The 21700-nt window shown below is 43.1% G+C and overlaps 1 protein-coding gene across 1 annotated transcript in view; it reads right to left on the reverse strand.

Annotated features, from left to right (window-relative positions):
- LTBP1 (latent transforming growth factor beta binding protein 1) overlaps nucleotides 1–21700 on the reverse strand; it is a 294284-nt gene that overhangs the window by 130459 nt on the left and 142125 nt on the right. Inside the window, exons 23-24 of the mRNA XM_085890321.1 lie at nucleotides 19450–19566; nucleotides 12563–12685 (exon numbers count right to left, since the gene is read on the reverse strand). Of these exons, the coding sequence (XP_085746447.1) occupies nucleotides 12563–12685; nucleotides 19450–19566 (240 nt within the window). The remainder of the gene's footprint in view (nucleotides 1–12562; nucleotides 12686–19449; nucleotides 19567–21700) is intronic.

Here is a 21700-nt window from a genome sequence, read left to right on the forward strand (position 1 = left end):
AGAGGGCACTAGAGAGCGTCTAGAACCCCAGAGCTTCCAGGGCCCTAAGGCGGGCCCTGGACCCCGCCGCAAGGGTCGAGCGCTCCGCGCTCGAGATGTGCGCTTCGCGCACATTATTTGGTGTCGGTTGAAACTCCTCCCTAATTCTGATTTCCAAAAGTTGGCATCTCTGTGGTAGTGGTGAATGCTGCTCCACTAGTGCTTGATCCTGCAGTGCCAGTACTGGCAGTAGATACAGTGCCGTCCTTCTTGCTCGTTGTTAGAGTCTTGGCTACAGTTGGTTGCATTTTTCTTCGTACTTCTTCTTTGAAGAAGAGGCGAAGTGGCTCCCACTGTTCAATCAGCCTGTCTAGGCACTGACCAAGGGACAGCCACCTTGTTGCGACATGCTTCAGAATCTTGTGTGTCGGGGCATCACAGAGTTCTTGCAGTGCTTTCACTCCTTTGACGCGTTTACTACTTTTGTCCAAGTAGTAGTAAATATCGATGAGAAAGTCATCTAATTCAATGGGTAAGGCCTGAGCCGCCTTCTTGGCCGTATTGTGCATCATATGGCAAGGGCATCCCATGATGTAGCACTCTGGATTTTGTTTGTGGATATAAGCAGCGACTCCTTTGCGCTTGCCCACCATGACAGAGGCATTATCAGCACAAAAGGAAACACAATTTCCCCACGGAATTTTCCTGTCACTGAACTCATGATCAAGCAGTTTGAAAATGTTTTCTCCAGTGGAATCTTGTTTGCACGCAGGCAAACTTAGCAAACCTTGCTTCACAATCCCAGCACTGTTGTCATAGTACGAAATCAGGACAGGATATAGCTGGGCCTCACCACTGTCATTGCTACCGTCTGTAGCTAGGCTAAATGGAGCTAGTCTAGCAATATCGGCAATAGATGAAGCAGTAACATTTGACAACTCACCAATTATTGCTGAAGTTTTTGTTCTTGCACATCCATACTTTGAAGCAACTTTTGAATCTGGAAACATCTTTTGAAATAGAGGTCCAGCATGATCTGAGACTGATATGGGCAAGTTATGTTCCACAATAAATCCACTAAAGAGAAGTTCCGCTCGGGTAACATCCTCTTCCTCGCTTGTCCCTTGTTTGGTGAAATAATTCAGAAGTGTACCGGTACTCGTGCTCGAAGATCTCTCCTTTGCAATGTCTGTGTGCCGTTTGCTTCCAACGTGCTTCCGAATATCATCGCGACCTCCGTGCTCAACTGAAATATCAACGCTGCATACTGTACAATACGCATGATGAATTCCTCTTTCAGACTTTCGAATACACGGGTATTGGAGACTGTATTCGGTCTTGTACTTCTGAGACCATTTCTTGGTCTTCGTAAGCTTCTTTTCTGCCATTTCGTAATCAACATCGAGGGCTTGAAGCATCGGTAACTTCGAAGTCGATGTTCCACAGCTGCAGCGCGACTCGTAGAACTCTAGCGGCTGTTAAACACCGCACGGTGGTCGCGACCGCCGGGCTGGTACGGGGCCCAGCTGCATGCAGTGAGCATATCGCATGCATATACACTGTGCATACATACCGCATGCACTGTATTGCACACATACCGCATGCACTAAATCTCAGTGCATGATCGCATAAGCGAGATCCAGACCCAATGTTTTGCTGCTCCTCATTTGAATTTGCAATTTTTTACGTACAATTTGGTAGCAGCGAACGTTATGGAGTTACCACATGCTATACGTAGCAGACGATGCTTTTCATTCAATTCTCATACTAGTACATTCTGATTAGTGAACAGTGCAAAAATATCAAAATTTCGGGAGGATAAGGATAGTGATCGTAAGGGCGGGAGTTTGGGTGAATTTTCGGAAGCCTCCCGATGAAATCGGGAGGGTTGGCATCTGTGCATATGTTCCAGGCATACTGAGTGTGTCAATGCATTAATTAAATTTATTTTTTCACATTGCAAAATTGGACCAATAGTATTCTTGGATGCTTGAGTATTCTGGATTGCTCAGTGCTGCTTGTGCAACATATGATAACAACAAAAAAAAATGTTTTTCATCTGACAAGGCAGAGAAACTCATCTTTCTCAAAACAAATCTGAGCTCTGTGGACTATATATATTAAAATTCCGAAATGTGACATCTTCCTTATTTTGAACTAAGTGACCATGGGTAACAAGGAAATGGTATTATTCTACCAATGAGCTTATTAAATCACCAGGTGAGTAGCCTCCACACGTGCGCTGATATCATCATTTATAACACCGAGTCAACGGCCGATCAATTTATTACTGTTTGAACAATTGTTCGAAACAAAATCCCTCTGTAACCCAGGGACTCAGCCTGCACTGTATTTTGTATGCAACTTGCTTTTCACATGACCAGGAAACTATGAAAGACTTGATTTTATGTCCGTCAAGAACTTATTGAATGAGCACACTTCTTTCCTTCCTTCCTTGTCGTTTCCGCTTTATCAGGATGAAGATGACGGGAGCTCATCGTTCGTTTAAAAACGTCAGGATGATGTGCTGTTCGATACATCAATCGATCAAAGAAATGATTTCAAATGTAAAGATTTACAGCCACTTAATAACGTCAATCCATAAATTGTGGGCAGCACGGCATGGTATCCACTTCATGTGTGCACAATGGCATCATTGTTTACTACTTTATAATCTGCATCCTCGGTAGCAGTGGTGATGCAGCATCGTCAAAGCCATTTGAAAGCAAGAAAAAAATCACGTCTCCACGATAAGTGGATGCCAAAAAAACAATCAGCAGCATAATCGGCCAATTTATTATATTGGTTCACGAGTCAGTAAGTGACCACTATATTCGTTATGGGTGTGTGTGTCTGTCTGTCTGTCTGTCTGTCTGTCCCGAGCATAGCTCCGTGGGTTTTGATCCGATCCTGATAAAATTTGGGTGGGAGGTTTATATCATGATCTAGTTGCGCTTTCCTGAGAATGGGCGTGCTGCGCCCATTATGGGTAGAGCCACGCCCAAAGAACTTGTGTTTTTAGGGGGTAGCCAGTTTCAAGTTGCATCTTCTCCGAGGGGGTTTGTCGAATCTGGCAGGGGTTTCGGTATTTGGTTAGCCCAATGGCACCTGCATAGCCCCACGGAGCTCGATTTTTCATTTTCGTCCCAAGGTAAAGGTCACAAGGTCACGAACTTAGAAAATGTCAAAAAAAAAAATCAGTAAATTGGGCATCAAGCTCCGAGGGTTTTCACCTGTTTCGAATGAAAGTTGGGATGCGAGTAGTGCTCTTCGAGTACTAAAACTTTAATCATTTACATTTTTCCCGATTCCCGCCAGTTTGCCCGTGGCGTCCCCTCGAAGGTCAAAAAAGAAAAAAGGCGAACCGTGTTCATTGCTCGTGAACCATCGCCATCTCCAGACTTGTATTTTTTATATTCTTCTTTTTTTTTTTGTAAATCGGTAATCGGTTTTCGTCAAATTTTCACCATCCCCCAGATCTTATAATGCTTCATCTTCCTCTCTCACACATGTGGTACTCTTTACTGTTTCACAATGCACTACTCTTCTGCTATTTTAACAGACTGCTCTCATTTCGACCTCTCCTTCATTCCTTGCCTAAAAAATCCAACTATTACAGCGCTTCTTCTCTCCATTCTCTGAATTCGCCTTCATTGCATCCATCAAGAATTGTGTTAAATCGCATCTCTGACCTAAAACTTTTAAAAACCACAGTTTGCCATGGATGCTCGCTTTCCATCAAACATTCTTTTTTTCCAACTTCAGTGCCAACTCACCCCCCTCACCCCTCACTCTCACTCTCAAAGCAACCATCCCACTCTTCTCCCTCCAAGCCTCGCTCTCACCTCTCTCAAAAATTCCCCCCTCACCTTTGTCCCACCTTTCATCCCCTCACTCTTCCTTCTCTAAGTTGCCCCCCCTCTCATCCACCAACCTGCCTCCCTCCACTGCCCTCTCACCTCCATCTCTTCACTCCACCTCCTCAAATCCTCAACTGTCTTCTTCCTTGTCTCTTGTCCCCCCCTCTCCCCCAGCACCACAGAGCCTTTTCTCCTCCTCATTCGGCCCCTCCCCTCGCTATTCTGCAATACCCCACACTCCTTCAGCAACCCTCCTTACCTGCCCCCCTCGTCCCTTGTCCTACCCTTCCCCTCCCCCTCCACCTCCTGCACCCAAAGCCTCCTCCCCTACCTCTTCATTAAAAGTGTGGACCTCAAATATCCGGGGCCTTCGCTCAAACCTTTCAGATCTTTCCATACAGGTTGCCACTGACAAACCAGACATTATCTGCCTAACAGAAACTTTCCTCTCCCAAGACGTGTCTGACTCCCAAGTATCTCTCCCCAGTTACTCCCTCTTACGGTATGACAGACCTGAGCCTCGTCCTGGTGGAGGTGTTGCTCTCTTCATCAAAGACTCTATTCCTCACTCTCCATGCACTGCTCTCACTCCCCCACACCCCCAGGAATACCTCTGGCTTCGGCTTCCCCTCCACTCCCACCTCATGTTTATATGTATACTGTACCGTCCACCGAACAGTGATGACTCCATCTACATCTCACTATCCGAAAACATGGACCATCTTCTATCTTCTCATCCAAACTCTCTCTTCCTCTTATGTGGTGACTTCAATTGTCATCACGCCAGTTGGCTAGGTGTGGGTACCTCTCTCACCTGCCATGGCACCTCAACAAAAGCTTTCTGCGACTCATAAGGACTGACTCAATCGGTCAACTTCCCGACCCGGATCTCAACCAATGGTACTCCATCTCTTCTGGATCTGATTTTGACAAATTTCCCTGACAATATCTGCTGCTCTTCCTTCGCTCCAATTGGTTCTTCTGACCACGTCCTTGTCAAAGTGGACATCTCTCTGGCTGTTATCAGAGAACCACCTCACCGCCGTCGAGTCTGGAATTTCACTCAAGCCGACTGGCAGGGTCTCCAAGCAGCCATCAAACTTACAGACTGGTCTCGTATCACTACTTTCTCAAACATCAACTCATCCTGGGAATTCTTTTAAAGAAACTTGCTCTCCCTCATGCACAGATTTATCCCCTCTCGTGTTCAGTTGTCTTACCCTTCCTCCCGCCCTTGGTTTAATGAAGCTTGTGGCGAGGCAGTTGTCCTGAAACAACTTGCCTTTGCCTCATGGAAAGCAAACCCAACTGAGGGCAATCTCAGTTGCTTCCATAAAGCTCGGAACAAGTGTGTATCTACCCTCAGGAGAGCCAGAAAACAACATCTTTCTCATCTCAAGTCTGAACTCTCAAACCTCTCTCCCTCCTCAAAATCCTGGTGGCGTTTAATCAAATCTGTTTCTGGTGTATGTTCCCCCTCCATCCCCTCCCTTACCTCAAATGGCCGCACTGCTGATTCCACACGTGATAAAGCTGAACGTCTAAACTCGGTGTTTGCAGCTAAATCTTGTGTCCTAAACCCATCACTTTCTCTACCCACTTTACCCAGTCACACCCAACTGTCCCTGGAGTCTGTGTCCTTTTCTCCTAACAAGGTGGAGAGCTTGCTTTCAAACCTCGAGTCAGATTCTGCAACCGGTCCAGACGGCATCAGCCCACGTGTCCTCAAAGCCTGCTCTTCTGCTCTTGCTCACCCTCTCTCTGTTCTATTCACCCTCTCATTTGCCCAAGGTCATCTGCCATCTGCTTGGAAATCTGCTAACATCACTGCCCTGCATAAAAAAGGTGCAAAAACAGATCCCTGTAACTACAGACCAATCAGCCTTCTCCCAATCATCAGCAAGGTGATGGAATCCATCATCGCTTCAGACATGAAATCCTTCCTCTTCTCCAATGGCTTGATTTCCAATCATCAATTTGGTTTCAGACCAGGTCACTCTACCCTGGATATGCTGCTTCTGCTCTCCCAACAATGGATGGAGGTCCTCAATGCCAGACAGGAAATCCGAGCCGTATCCCTGGACATATCACGTGCTTTTGACACAGTCTGGCACCCTGCCCTACTCACCAAACTCTCTTCCCATGGTATTCAAGGCCACCTCCACTCATGGCTCGCAGACTTCCTCTCCTGTCGCAGTCAACGTGTGGCCCTAAATGGAGTTCTTTCATCCCCTCTTCCTGTCCAGGTTGGAGTTCCTCAAGGTAGCGTTCTGGGCCCTGTTCTTTTTCTGGTTTTCATCAATGATCTCTCGGACTCTCTGGAAAATCCTCTTTATCTCTTTGCTGATGACTCCACCCTCTGCCGTACCATCTGTCATCCCTCAGACCGGCAAGCAGCAGCTTCTTCGCTCACTGCAGATCTGGACAAAATCACAAACTGGTCCAACACGTGGAACATGTCTTTCAATCCAGACAAATCTCACACTCTCACTATGTCTCTTCGAAAGGACCGTTTACAAAACCCCCCCATCCACTTTCTCAAAAATCCTCTGGAAGAAGTCTTTTCTTTCAAGCTTCTAGGTCTCACTATCTGCCATGACCTTTCCTGGGAAAGTCACATTTCCAACCTCGCCTCAAAAGCCAGTCGCCGACTGGGAATCCTCCGTCGTGCTAAGTCCTTCCTCGGCCCTCTTGAGCTCCTGACCACTTACAAAGCTTTTGTCCGTAGCCTGATGGAGTACTGCTCTCCCCTCTGGGCTGGTGCTCCTGCCTCCCACCTTTCTCGGCTTCACGCTGTCGAAACCAGGGCATTTAAGATCATCGACATCTCCCGCAATGAAGCTGAGTCTTTGGGCCTCTCACTCAATCACCGCAGGTTGGTCGGTGGTCTTTCTGTCTTCTACCGACTCCTCTCCAGCCTTGCCCCCCTGCTCTCTCTGCGATTTGTCCCCACCACATTTCCACAGGGCGCTCAAGGTCCGCCAACAACCCCCTTCTGGTAAAACTACCAAAATCATGAATCACTGCTCATCTTCACTCTTTCATTCCTCTTTTTCCCGCCTTTGGAATAAACTTCCTCACTCTATTCTTTCCCATTCTTCCCTCCAGGCTTTCAAAACAGCTGTTCACCACCACCTCTTATCTTCCCCCATCCAAATCCTCGATCTTTTCTACCCCGATAATCCACCCACGCCCACTTCCTTCATTTCTCCTGCTTTCCTTCCTGAAAGTCCCTGAAATGTCCATCTTCTCTTCGCCATGTTCCCCGTCCCATCCCCATCCCTCTCCCTTCCACAGTTCACCTAATGTGTCTGTTCCCCACTGTTTTGTCCCTTCCACTCCCGCCCCTCTTGTCTCATGCCTCCTTGCTGTGAGTTGTGTGTTAGCTCTCATACGAGCCTCGACCAAGGTATACAAAAAAAAAAAAAAAAGCCCAGCAAATATATATATATATATATATATATATATATATATATATATACACATATACACACACACACCCACACACACCCACACACACACACACACACACACACACACACACACACACACACACACACACACACACACACACACACACACACACACACACACACACACACAGTTACGGATTTCAGAATCCGGTCTGATGAATTCATCCACACATCCAGGTCCTCAGACAGTTATTTCCTGAAATGCATGTTCAGATTAGCCCCATCGCCATGTCTAATGGGATCTTAAATGTGATGCTTTGAGAAGGGTAAAGAATAGATCCCCTCTCTTATGGGAAGCGTTTTTCTTTATGACAGACATGTTTACACACATTTCTTTCATGAGCTCTGACGCACACCCTTATTTTTCCTCAGCAATGTTCTTTCACGAGCTCCGACGCCCGCCTTTTTTGAGATCGCACGGGTTGTCATGGTAACCGTGCGCAAATGGGGCGGGGTGAGCTTGTGGCGGACTGCGCCGCCGAGATGGCCCGCAGATAGAAAACGAATTGTAGGTCCGTTCTGGGGAGAGAAACGTGAGAGGAAAAAGGTGAGAGAAGTGAGAGGAGGCAGAGAGAAGAAAGAGAAAAAGCCAGAGAGGAAAAGGAGGAGGAAGCCCGCAAGCCCGCAAGTGAGCAAGCGCCGACGAGTGAGGCATGGGTCGGTCACCAACGTGTGAGGCGTGGGTCAGTCACCGACGGACAGTGTGGGTCACTGGACGTCACCAGTTTCATGAAGTGTGAGGAACTGCCCGTGTTGCAGCACCAGGGTCTAACCCCGCGACAGACAATCTCGGTGCCCTCCCAGACGTTGACTGGCATTCAAGGGTGTTCGCGAGTGGGTGCACGGCAAGGCTGGGTGCTGGCGATGGACGTGACACGCACGCACACATTTCAGGACATTTTCACTTCATGGACGACTACTCTGGTGAGGAAGACGATTCTCCCCCTCCCCTCCCCCTGAATGATCTGTTAGATACCCATGTCTGTGTTTAGCTGTAAGTAAGTCAACCCCCACCCCCCACCCCAATAAGCATCTGCTCTTTGTCTCTTTCCTGGCAATTTGATTGATTTTGCTTTGAAATTCATTCTTTATTTATGTCAGAAAATAAAAAGTTCTTTTTATTTATTTATTTATTTTATTATTAATAAATCATTTGTCGATTTCCAACTTGTCCGTGTTTGTCCTTTCCTTCATTGGTCTAGCATTGTCCGAACCTAGATAGACTGGGAGGTAATTACCACAGATTTGACCAAAAATCGTCGGCACGCACCAGCGGTTAAAACGCTCGGCCGCCCTAATTAAAATGTAATCGAGATAACATTGGTGCTTTGCCGAGGGCGTGCTCCCCGCTCAGGTAACCACGTGACCTCGAGTTAAATGGCATAATTAGATGGTGGACACTGGAACTCGTGGTTAACTGGGTGGCATTCGTGATTTTAAAACAACCCACAGTACCATTACGTTAATTGTGAGCGGTGGCTCCAGGTCCGGCTCAACCGAGGACAACAAGGGATTAATCCCCCTGAGTGACAAGCTGGTGTCTCGGTACCCGTGGCCGCAACAACTGGTGTCCGGGAGAGGGAGATTTTTCGAACCCCTTGATCAATAAATTGGTATCGGGTCGTCGACCTGTGGTGCACTTCACGCACCTCGAAATTCAGAGCGGTGAGACCAAATTTTAGTTAAATTTATTGGGACGGAGAATGGCGGACCAACATGGGCAGGTCCTGGTGGGCCATGTAGATGATGTAAATATGGATACGGAATTGACCCTGGACCCGCATGGTCATAATGGAGGGTGAAGAGGAAGAAATGGGAGAGATGGAAAACAACCCCCACCCTCGGTCTCTGGAAAATGCAGCGCCGATAGTGCAGACCGCCGGGTTATCACCACCAGTGCAGCACGAGAATGACATGATGTTGTTCATGAGGCAATTAATGACACAAATGAAAATGTCAAGCGAAGAAAGCAACAGAAAAATGGACAGGATGAGCGAAGAAAATAACAGCAGAATGAAAGCAATGAGCAGAAAATGGACGTGATGGGCGATGAAATAAAAAGGGAGATGAGTGAAGCGATGGGCAGAGAAATGGCGGCGGTACGAGAGGAGGTAAGGGAGTGTCGGATCAGTGTCCGGGAAGAGATGAAGGAGAGCGAGGCCAGACTGATGGGAGAGATTGGGAAGACAAAGAGGGAGGTAGAAGGACTGACGATAGGACAGAATGGGTTGATGGAACAAATGGAGAAGAACACAGGGGCGATAAAGGAGTTAAGAGCCGCCAAGAAGGAAACAACAAGAGAGACGACGGCAATTAAAAACGAATGTAAAATGGCACACGAGAAACTAACGAAGAGAGTAGAGGAGGTGACACATGATAGGAACGAAGGAACGGGAAATGGAAACACAAATAGAAACAACGAAGGTGACATTAGAGGGGGAAATACAAGGGGCGCATGGGGAATTAACGAAGGTAAAAGAGGAGGTGGATGAGGTAAAATCGAGATTATTGAAATTAAAGCAAAACAGGTAGAAACAGGTGGTCGAGTAAAGGAAGAGATTATTGAATGCATGGACGTGTTATATTTGCAGCGTGACAGAGTGCTCGAAGAACGGGAGGAGGTGAGTATAACGAAGGTGAGTCATGGCGAGACCGGGCACGTGCATGATGTGATTAGGTGTGTGTCGAGCTTGGGGGGAATGAAGGACCCGGGGTTTCTTGGAGTGCCCAATGTGTAGAGTGTGAATGTAACTGAGAGTGTGCCGAGAGAGAGTGAATCGAAATGTGCGAGAATGGAGTGTATGAGTGAATGTAAGAGCGCAGGATATGCACCGACCCGGACGGGAGTAGTGGTTAATGTAGCGGACCGGAGTGGCGAGCCTCCTGAACGGGACAAAGTAGTATCGGAAACCACGCCAGCTCCACGGGACTTTGCGTACGAGGTAAGGGAGTGTGCACAATCCGTACCTCGCTGACCACTCAAGCACGGACAATTGCTTGGGCTAGTGGCAAATGCTGAGGGGCCTGCGTGTAAACACTCCTTGACAGATAAATCACTGGAGCACGGACGGCGAAACAGAACGGATTTGGCTCAAAATCTTCACCAACGGGGACCAGGTGTGCAATATGCACGGTACCCCTGGCATGAGCAATGGGCGTGGCGAGCACGGCTTGGTTCCCCGTGGGAAAACCCCAATTCCCAGGGGCAAGAATTCAAACACAAATTGGCTTGCAACAGACATATGACTGAGCACCTCCGCAGACGCAGAGGGCTCATTATCATAGGGGTAAGTGACAGTGACGGGGCGACGTTACACCCTCCTGTATCGGCCAAACCGAAGGGGCAAGTGCGCTGTCAACCACCGCCCTAGAGGTGCAAGGGCCGCCTAGCATTGCCACGAGTTCATGAAGCCCGGCCAGGATGTAGCGAACATCCTCGCCCGGGGGCCCAGGAGCACTAGCCTAAGGGGGGTGCCATTGTTAGGCCCACATGGGGGTGCCAGCGATGGTAGCCTCTAAGTGGGTACCGAAGCAGCGACCATGAGGGAGGGCGAGGATAAATTTAGGGACCAAGAGTGACAATAGGGACTGCTTAGGTCGAGACAATGAACCTGTAGTGGGGGACGTAGCTTAGCGATAAAACTAAATGGAACGTGCATTTGTATAAGGGATGACGAGGGTGCACAAGCTAGTTATGGGAAATTCGTTAGGTGATGCGTAGGTGAGTGGAAATGTGTTTGTGTGTAGTTGATGACTTATGAGTGTGAGGGCAGGGCAATGGCTGGTATGAGTGTGAGTAATGGAATGCATGGTGTGAGGATTGACTGGGGGGAGTGGATCCCACCCAAGGAAACCCGGGGGTTAGTTTAAAGTTAGATAGGGGGATTAGGTAAATTTACACATGAATGTCGTTATGCGGTTGGTGCTGATTGTGGAAAGTTAAAAAAAAAAAAATTGTGTGTAGGGTGCAGGAGATAATGAATCGGCTGGGGGTGTGGCTTGTGAGTGTAGTATACGGATGAAGCAGGCACCCCGGGCGCTGGGGGTTCGTCGGCCAGGTGAGGCCATAGGTAGGTCCAAGGGGCCATTAGTGTATTCATGGACGCAGGTACCTGAGGAGAGGGGCCTGGCGTGCCAGGGTAGTGTTCAGTGGGACCGGGTGCCCGAGCAGCGGGACCCAGGGCACCAAAACGGGTGCAACAATATATATATACACACACACACACACACACACACACACACACACACACACACACACACACACACACACACACACACACACACACACACACACACACACACACGGTTGTCTCAAAAACACGTTTACACATTTGAAAGGGTGTGTCAAAAGGATGTTTACATTGTCATGGTGGTACGCAATTTAAATGTATCTCTAATTAGTGTGGCATACTGTACACCGAACAGATGATGCTGGCCAGAAAGACAAAAGTGAAACGAGACCCATGATACAAAGTGGAAACAACATGGCATTGTTGAGCATGACAAAATGGTGAATTAAGACCCCTTTGAGGGAGAGCGAGGTGACGAAGGATGACACGTTGATAAAGGAAATAATTAAATATGGCCATTAATTATCTTCAAAATGGGTGTATTAATTAACCCAAACACCAAATTTTCACTTTTGTACTTCCTTGGGGTTTTCTTAGTATGCTTGCAAAGTTTTAGGCTGCTAGGTTTTATGGTTTTGGGGTTATGGAGGGCACGCACGCACGCACGCACGCACACACGCACACACTGACGTTTATTGGTATAGACTAGGTTGTTTGCTCCATTGCTTCTTTTTCAGTCTGAGATTATGTTTTGGTTCAGTAACTGAAACAGGAGGAAACTGTTAGGTTGTGGATGGGAGTTATTTTCAAGAAAAAAACTTGGGTGTCCCAGAACATACATTTGTACCCCCGCTACAGTAATAACCACATAAATTGTTCCCTAAATTATTGCAGATTATTTTCAAGTACGTCATGTGCTTTTGTGCTCAGTTTGTGTGTTCTTGTCTGGGCCATGTGTTGTTGTGGGCCTATTGCTGTTTCATTCCCTTCCTCAATTCCTGTTTGTTCATCTCCCAGCTTGTTGCCTTGCTTCCTTACCTCACTGTGTGCTGTGTTAACCCCCCACCCCCCCACCGACTTTCTCTGTCACCTCATCCTTCCAAGAACCTCATTTTTGTAGACAATAAATAAATAAAGCATATATGAGAGAAAAAGGTAGATGATTGTAAAAGATGCTCACCAGTGCAGTCACCACGCGTATTCAGCAAATACCCCGATGGGCAGTGTTTGCAGCGGTAAGACCCGGGCACGTTTATGCACAGTCCACCAGGGCAAAGAGTCTCTTTCAGGCACTCGTTGATATCTGTATGTAAAGAACATCTTCAAAAATATCGACTATTATGACAGACACAGGTGAAAAACAGTTGGTTTGATGAAAGTATTACAAATGGATAAGCCCGTCTTATGTCAGCATAACGAACATAAAATAATGTCAGCATAAAACATAATGAACATAATGTCAGCATAAAATAAATGCATCGTTGTTTTACTTTAGTTTCCACAGCTTGTAAAAGAAGGTAGATGACAAGGCGCAGACAAAACTTGAACGCAACGAGCCAAAACAACTAGAGAGTTCACAGAACATGCTACCCCACATAGGGTTTGAGTACATACTTCAATTTATCACCCTTATCCACAATCCATTGGGACAACACTCTGTGTAGAGCGTTGGTGCTGCCTATGCAGTCTCCTTGGCTAATAACACATTAAAACATTCACGATATGAGATTTTTATGCGTTAATGTACATTCACGACATGAGATTTTTAATGTGTTAATGTACATTCACGATATGAGATTTTTAATGTATTAATGAACATTCACGATATGAGATTTTTATGTGTTAATGAACATTCACGATATGAGATTTTTAACGTGTTAATGTACATTCACGACATGAGATTTTTTACGTGTTAATGTACATTCAAGAAATGAGATTTTTGACGTGTTAATGTACATTCACGATATGAGATTTTTAACGTCTTAATGTGCATTCATGATATGAGATTTTTAATGTGTTCATGTACATTCACGATATGAGATTTTTAATGTATTGATGAACATTCACGATATGAGAGTTTTAATGTGTTAATGTACATGCACAACATGAGATTTTTAAAGTGTAAATGTACATTCACAATATGAGATTTTTAATGTGTTAATGTACATGCACGACATGAGATTTTAACGTGTTAATGTACATGCACGATATGAGATTTTTAATGTGTTCACGTACATTCACGATAGGAGATTTTTAATGTGTTCATGTATATTCACGATATGAGATTTTTAATGTGTTCATGTACATTCACGATATGAGATTTTTAATGTGTTCATGTACATTCATGACATGGGATTTTTAATGTGTTACTATACATTCACTATATGGGATTTTTAATGTGTAAAATTACATTCACGATATGAGATTTTTAATGTGTTGATGTGCATTCACGATATGAGATTTTTAATGTGTTCATGTACATTCACGATATGAGATTTTTAATGTGTTAATGTACATTCACGATATGGGATTTTTAATGTGTTAATATACATTCACGATATGGGATTTTAAACGTGTTAAATTACATTCACAACATGAGATTTTCAACGTGTTAATGTACATTCATGATATGAGATTTTTAATGTGTTAATGTACATTCACGATATGAGATATTTTACGTGTTAATGTACATTCATGATATGAGATTTTTTCATGTGTTGATGTACATTCACGATATGAGATGTTTTATGTGTTAATGTACATTGACGATATGGGATTTTTTATGTGTTCATGTACATTCACGATGTGAGATTTTTAATGTGTTGATGTACATTCACTATATGAGATTTTTAACGTGTTAATATACATTCACGACATGAGATTTTTAATGTGTTCATGTGCATTCACGATATGAGATTTTTAATGTGTTAATGTACATTCATGATATGAGATTTTTAATGTGTAAATGTACATTCACGATATGAGATTTTAATGTGTTAATGTACATGCACGACATGAGATTTTAACGTGTTAATGTACATTCACGATATGAGATTTTTTATGTGTTGATGGACATTCATGATATGGGATTTTAATGTGTTAATGTACATTCACGATGTGAGATTTTTAATGTGTTGATGTGCATTCACGATATGGGATTTTTAATGTGTTAATGTACATTCACGATATGAGATATTTTACGTGTTAATGTACATTCATGATATGAGATTTTTAATGTGTTAATGTACATTCATGATATGAGATTTTTAATGTGTTAATGTACATTGACAACATGAGATTTTCAACGTGTTAATGTACATTCATGATATGAGATTTTTTTATGTGTTGATGTACATTCACGATATGGGATTTTTAATGTCTTAATATATATTCACTATATGAGATTTTTAATGTGTTAATATACATTCACGATATGAGAGTTTTTAGGTGTTGATGTACATTCACGATATGGGATTTTTATATGTTAATGTACATTCACGATATGAGATTTTTAATGTGTTAATATACATTCACAATAAGAGATTTTTAAAGTGTTGATGTACATTCATGATATGGGATTTTTAATGTGTTAATATACATTCACAATATGAGATTTTTAATGTTGATTTACATTCATGATATAGGATTTTTTTATGTGTTTATGTACATTCACGATATGGGATTTTTATGTGTTAATGTACATTCACGATATGGGATTTTTAATGTGTTAATATATATTCACTATATGAGATTTTTAATGCGTTGATATACATTCACGATATGAGATTTTTTATGTGTTGATGTACATTCACGATATGGGATTTTTATGTGTCAATGTATATTCACGATATGAGATTTTTAATGTGTTAATATACATTCACGATATGAGATTTTTAATGTGTTGATGTACATTCATGATATGGGATTTTTAATGTGTTAATATACATTCACGATATGAGATTTTTAATTTGGTGATGTACATTCACGATATGAGATTTTTAATGTGTCAATGTACATTCATGATATGGGATTTTTATGTGTTAATGTACATCCATAATATGAGATTTTTAATGTGTTCATGTACATTCACGATATGACTTTTTATGCATTAATGTACATTCGCGATATGAGATGTTTTATGTGTTAATGTACATTGACGATATGACATTTTTAATGTGTTAATGTACATTCACGATATGAGATTTTTCATGTGTTAATGTATATTCACACTACGAGATTTTTAATGTGTTAATGTACATTCGCGATATGAGATTTTTCATGTGTTAATGTACATTCACGATATGAGATTTTTCATGTGTTAATGTACATTCACGATATGAGATTTTTCATGTGTTAATGTACATTCACGATATGAGATTTTTCATGTGTTAATGTACATCCACGGTATGAGATTTTTAATGTGTTAATGTACATCCACGGTATGAGATTTTTAATGTGTTAATGTACATTCATGATATGAGATTTCTAATGTGTTCAAGTACATCTGTCACATATGTGATTCCTAATGTAGGGTGTTTTTTTAACTTTAAAGAATGTGTTTTTTTGTGGTTTTTGTATTCCCCCCCCTGCCCCCACAGGGGAGGGGGCATGCGCTTCGTAAAAAAAAACAACAGAAAGACATCAACAACCATACAACACCCCTTGACGAGACCCCCATCAACAGCACTCCGTACACATGCACACACAATCACCCATCAATGCTCAAATTACCTCAAAGTCCTGCCAACATCACTGTACCTCTCGTTCTCCAAAACTTCCAGGTATCTATCGAATTCTAATTTAAACTTATCTACTTTTTCTGCTGCCAATACCTTTCCAGGGAGACCATTCCATGCATTCACTTCTCTCTGAGTAAAAGTCCCCTGCCTTGCTATCCTCTTCTTAACTATCTTAACCTCTTCTGCTATCTGCCTTGCTATCCTCTTATCCTAGTGATAGTCTTAACTATCCTCTGCATGACTCTCAGGCTATGGCTTCTGGTCCTATCACTGTCTATTCTGCTGAATAATTAATCTGCACTTATTTATCAATACCTTTCAAGATCTTAAACATCTCCATTATACTGCCAAGTAATCGCCTCTTTTCTAGTGTATAAAACCCTGTTTCCTTCAGCCGCTCCTCATATCTGAGTCTGCGCTGAACCCTTTCTTTGGCATATGTCTTTCCTGAGTTGTGATGACCAAAACTGCACACAATAGTCTTGATGTTGCCTCACTAAATTACTATACAATGTTAACACCACCTCTTTTAATTTATAAAAGATCCCCCTCCGAATACACACTAAAAACCTATTTGCTTTACCTAAAGCTACCTGGCTCTGTGCTGCCTGCTTACCTCCCATATATATTACCATCCCTGATCCTTCTCCTGTGTGACGTGCTCCAAAATTACCCCTTGCATCATGCAATCTCTATTTTCATTATTCTTTCCCATCCCCAACACCTGACACTTGCACAGGTTAAATTCCATCTGCCAATATTTTGCTCAATCTATGCAAGTATCAATACTTTCCTGAATCTGATCACCACCCCCTCTGCGATCCACCTTACCTCCAAGCTTTGTGTCATCTGCAAATTTGGAAAGCCTACGCTTCACCCCATTATCCAAATCGTTGATGTAAATAATGAACAGCAATGGTCCGAGTGCTGATCCCTGAGGTACCCCAGTACTTACATCCTCCCAGCAAGACATCCTTTTCTGATCTGATCACAACCACATGAAAGCCAGTTTGCAATCCAATTAGCTATGTGACCAGCCACTCCACAAGCCCTCCCATTGGCTAACAACCTCCGATGTGGTACCTTATCAAATGCCTTCTTAAAGTCGAGATATATTATGTCCACTGCCTTTACATCATCCACCCAATCAGACATTGCTTCATAGAACTCCAAAAGATTTGTTAAACAGGAACTACCTTTGGTAAACCCATGCTGACTACCTTTAATTAGTTTGTATTTATTTAAATGGTTCCTCGTCTGGTTCATAATTAATGTCTCGAACACCTTCCCAACAACCAACAGGTCTATAGTTTCCTGAACAAGTCTATAGTTTCTGAAGTCAAACCAACAGATCTATAGTTTCCCCAATTCTTCTCTGGATCCTTTCATAAATAATGGTGTTACATTTGCTACTCTCCAATCCTCTGGTACCTGTCCTGACTCCAGTGAACTCTTGAAAATATCCACTAACATCTCGCTTACCTGCTCAGCCACTTCTCTCAATACTCTCGGGTGCATATTATCTGTCCCCTGATCTTTATCTACTAATAGATTTCCAAGCTGTTCCTTTACTTCCTCCACTCCAACCTGGATCTTCTGTAAAAGCTCTTCCTCACCTCCTTGATAGATACTCTCAGCTATTGGCAATTCTCCTGACTGTTCTTGTGTAAAAGTTGAAGCAAAATACCTGTTTAATAATCCTGCCATCTCACTTTCATCACGAACTACTCTCCCAGTGGTATTCCTCAATGTGCCCACACTGATATGACCTGTTCTTTACCCCTGATATACTTGAAGAAAGCCTTGCTATTATGTTTAATATTCTTAGCTATGTCCTTCTCCTACTCTCTTTTGGCTTGCCGAGTTATTTTCTTCACTTGCCTCTGTTTACTCCGATAGTGATAGAAATCTAACTCCAGTCCTGTGATTTTAAACCTAATAAATGCCTTCTGCTTCTCCTTAATAGCATTCCTTATCTAACTTCTCTCTCTTTCTGGTTCTAGTTTTACACCTCATTGGAATGTACTGACTCTGCACTCTACACATTTGCTCCTTGAAGGTTTCCCATTTTTTTGATGCTGATTGTCCTATTGTTAGAGTCTCCCAATCTATATCACCCAACTCTCTCCTCATACCCTCAGAGTTTGCCTTTCTGAAATCTAATAGCCTCACCCTACTATCCTGAACTCTAACCCATAACAGAATCTTTGCACATACAATGTTATGGTCACTTGCTCCTAAATGCTCCCCAACCGCCACCTCCTCCACCATATTGGGATCGTTACTTAAAAGGAGTTCTAACACTGCACTCCCCCTCATGGGCTTATCTACAAACTGGGTTAAAAAGCAATCTTGGAATAAAAGTAGGAAATCCTCATCCGCTCTGCCCTTTCCCTGTTCCTGGACCCAATCTATCCCTGACAAGTTAAAATCCCCCATAATCAATACTCTTTCCTGACCACATGCCCTGTTGAATTCTTCATGTACTCCTCCTTTCTCATCTTCCTTCCCACCCGGAGCCTTATAAAAGCATCCTACCAGTATCTTACTGTTTTTATAATCTCTAGTCTCTACCCATACAGAATCCTCCACATTTATTCCTTCCTTAATGTCACCCCTTTCTCTTGATACAATGCTGTCCTTCACCCAGATTGCTACTCATCCTCCTCCTATTCTCTCCTTCCTATCACACTGATACACCTTGTAGCCTTCTAATCCTCTCCTCCAGGTACTCTGCTCCTTAAATCATGTCTGCAACTGACAACTACATCTGCTCCCTGCTATCCACTTTGACATCAAGCTCTTCCATCTTATTATTTAAACTTCTGGCATTGGTATAGAATATGTATAACTTTTCCCCTCCTGAAATTTTATTTTCTTTCCTGGCCTTGCTCATCACAATTACATTATCAGTTCCTTCCTTAATAGCTTCCCCACCCTCCGCTGACCTAAAAAAGCCTGAATTCCTTCCTCAGTTCCCACTGCAAACCTTGCTGCCCCCTTTCTATTTACATCATCAGCCATATGAGATTTTTGATGTATTAAATTAATGTACATGTGCCATATATTTGAGATTCCTCATGTGTTTATGTACATGAGCCATACGAGATTCCTCATGTGTACTTCCACAAAGGAAGGGGAAGGACTTGGAAAATTCTGACATTTCCCCACAGGATTAGTACTACATCAAAACCGTTGATAGAAAAGGTAATGACTGTGAGATCATAAACACATGATCAAAATTAAACTTTTCAGAGTACTACAGTATATCTTACACACACAAAAAATAATGTGAAAACGTAATGTCAGGAATTGGTATTGTTCTCACCAACACAGTGACCAAGATGCTGCAGGAATTCGTAGCCAATGTGGCAGTGACAGCCGTAGCCGTTGTGTTGATCCTTGCACTCACCTGGTCCACACACCCCAGGATTTGATGCGCATTCTGTGTCAAAAAGATGCTCACATCACTGGTGCCATATAATAAAAGTTATTTATGACACATAATGCTGATCAACATATAATAAAATGGAAGTACTGTACAACAAAAGTGCTGCAAAACTTACAAGGCATACTGTTATTCTTCTTATTGTCATCTGAATTACTACTCTGTCACTTCACAACACAGGTGTGTATTTGGATTGGGGGCCATCTAATTAGTACACATGTCAAGCCTGGTGTGGTCAGGCTGGGTGGTTTAGAGTAGGGTGTTTAAATTGAAAAAAAACACATGAAGAGAAGGAAGGATGATAGGACAGACAAAGGAAAGGAGATTATAGTAGTGTGGGAAAGAAAGCGAAGGAAGGTTGGAGGAAGGATGGACAAAATAATAGACATTAAAGAGCATGCTGGGTGGTAGAATGGGGTGAAAATGGAAGAGGGTGGTAGAATTCTGCCATATTTGCATACATAATTAATATGGGGCTCCTTGAGCAATTTGAATGTTAGAAAAATGAAGCTTTAAATTGAATCTTAAAAATAAAAAAGAATTGTATTACAGTGGACTCTTGCCAACTTGAATGGCCACAATTTTGTATCTAGGAAAATCATATCGGGAGCTACTTTGACCAGTCTCAGCAATTGTAATACTGCCAATTATAATAGTGGATGAAACCAACAGAACGTTGATCGAAGTATGTAAACACCGTGGGAAACAAGAAGCTGACTTTTCAAGCATTAACCCTTCAATCGGAGCAAAAGACTCTAGCTCCACCAAAGGGTTAATGTCTGAAACGTCAGATTATCCTTGCTTACCATGACGGTTAGTGTACCTCAATCAACGTTCTGTTGATTTCATCCATTGTTGTACCTGTCCATCAATGCAGAAAGACACTAGCCTTGACGAGCAACACTTCTTCCTCGTGCCAATTTCAACAGGACCGTTTCCTTCATAAAATTTTCAGATGTGGCGATCACTTCAACTGGATAAAATAGAGCAGTTAAAACTCATGCGCATTCGCTTAAATGCAACTGGGGCAGGGACAGGGACTATATGATCGAATCTCTGAGAGTCGACTCGGAGCATCGAATGATACTGGACAAAAGAACACAAAATATAACACGATAAAAACAAAAACAGAAAGAATTGTTTGCCTGCAAAACATGTTCCTGAAGTACTCGATGGAGATAGAGATCAAGTGGTTACGGAGTGGATGGCAATGGATGAAACATCTCCATGGAGCATGGGAAAGGTGGTGGTCTCAGATCATACCTGTCAACGTCTGGGTTAATGAATAGGAAGCACTGAGTTCTGTTTTGAATGCTGCTGTAATGTATTATATTGTGTGGCCAAAAGCATTTTTAGGAAAATGGCTGTATGTGGCACCTCATAGATGCTCGCTTTGTCAAAGGTAAGTCAAACCTAATTGTCAAGCCTGGTGTGGTTAGGCTGGGTGGGCTAACATGGCAAAAGAGCATCTTCATTGTATGTGTAGTTGTGTACTCATGAGCTCATTAGAATGAACTGTAGATTTGGTGAAACACTGCATCTACCACCACATGATCACACAAACACTGAATCTCATTTCTACTTTCCTGCAATTTAGTGTGAACATTAACATACAATACTTCTGGTTCCTGGTCTGAGCACATTGGACGTTGGCTTGTGCAGTGCCTCATTGCTGTTAATCAAAGATATGTTATTCAGACCAGATCCGTCGTTACTTTCTGTTATCATTTTGTCCCTATTTTGCTTGTTTTGTTTTCGTCCATTGTTCTGTGTTTAGCCATACCTTATTGTAATGTATTGTCAAACTTGTGTCCCTGTGAGTGTCTGTCCTACCCACCAATGCCTCAGCCTGTGGGCATGCAAATTTGGTCTCTGCTCTGATGCTGTGTGCCTTGTTCCGCTATCTTTATCTCAAGTGTTGTGTCCTACAACTTTTGTGATTGAGAGTTTGTGGCTGCATCCATCTGGTTCACCCCCTGTTCTCCCCATGAGCTAATTCTTTTCCACATCCCTTATTTTTACAAGTCTCCCTCAATTTTGTCCCTCAACCCTGCTGTTGGTGTAATAAAGGCACAAACACTGGCGTGGCTTTTTTGAAGATTTAAGGAAAATGCTGTTCCTTCCCTTCCCC

Source organism: Eptatretus burgeri, chromosome 7 (genome assembly GCF_056783735.1).
Source record: "Eptatretus burgeri isolate ZD-2024b chromosome 7, Ebu_testis_v1, whole genome shotgun sequence".
NCBI lineage: Eukaryota > Metazoa > Chordata > Myxini > Myxiniformes > Myxinidae > Eptatretus > Eptatretus burgeri.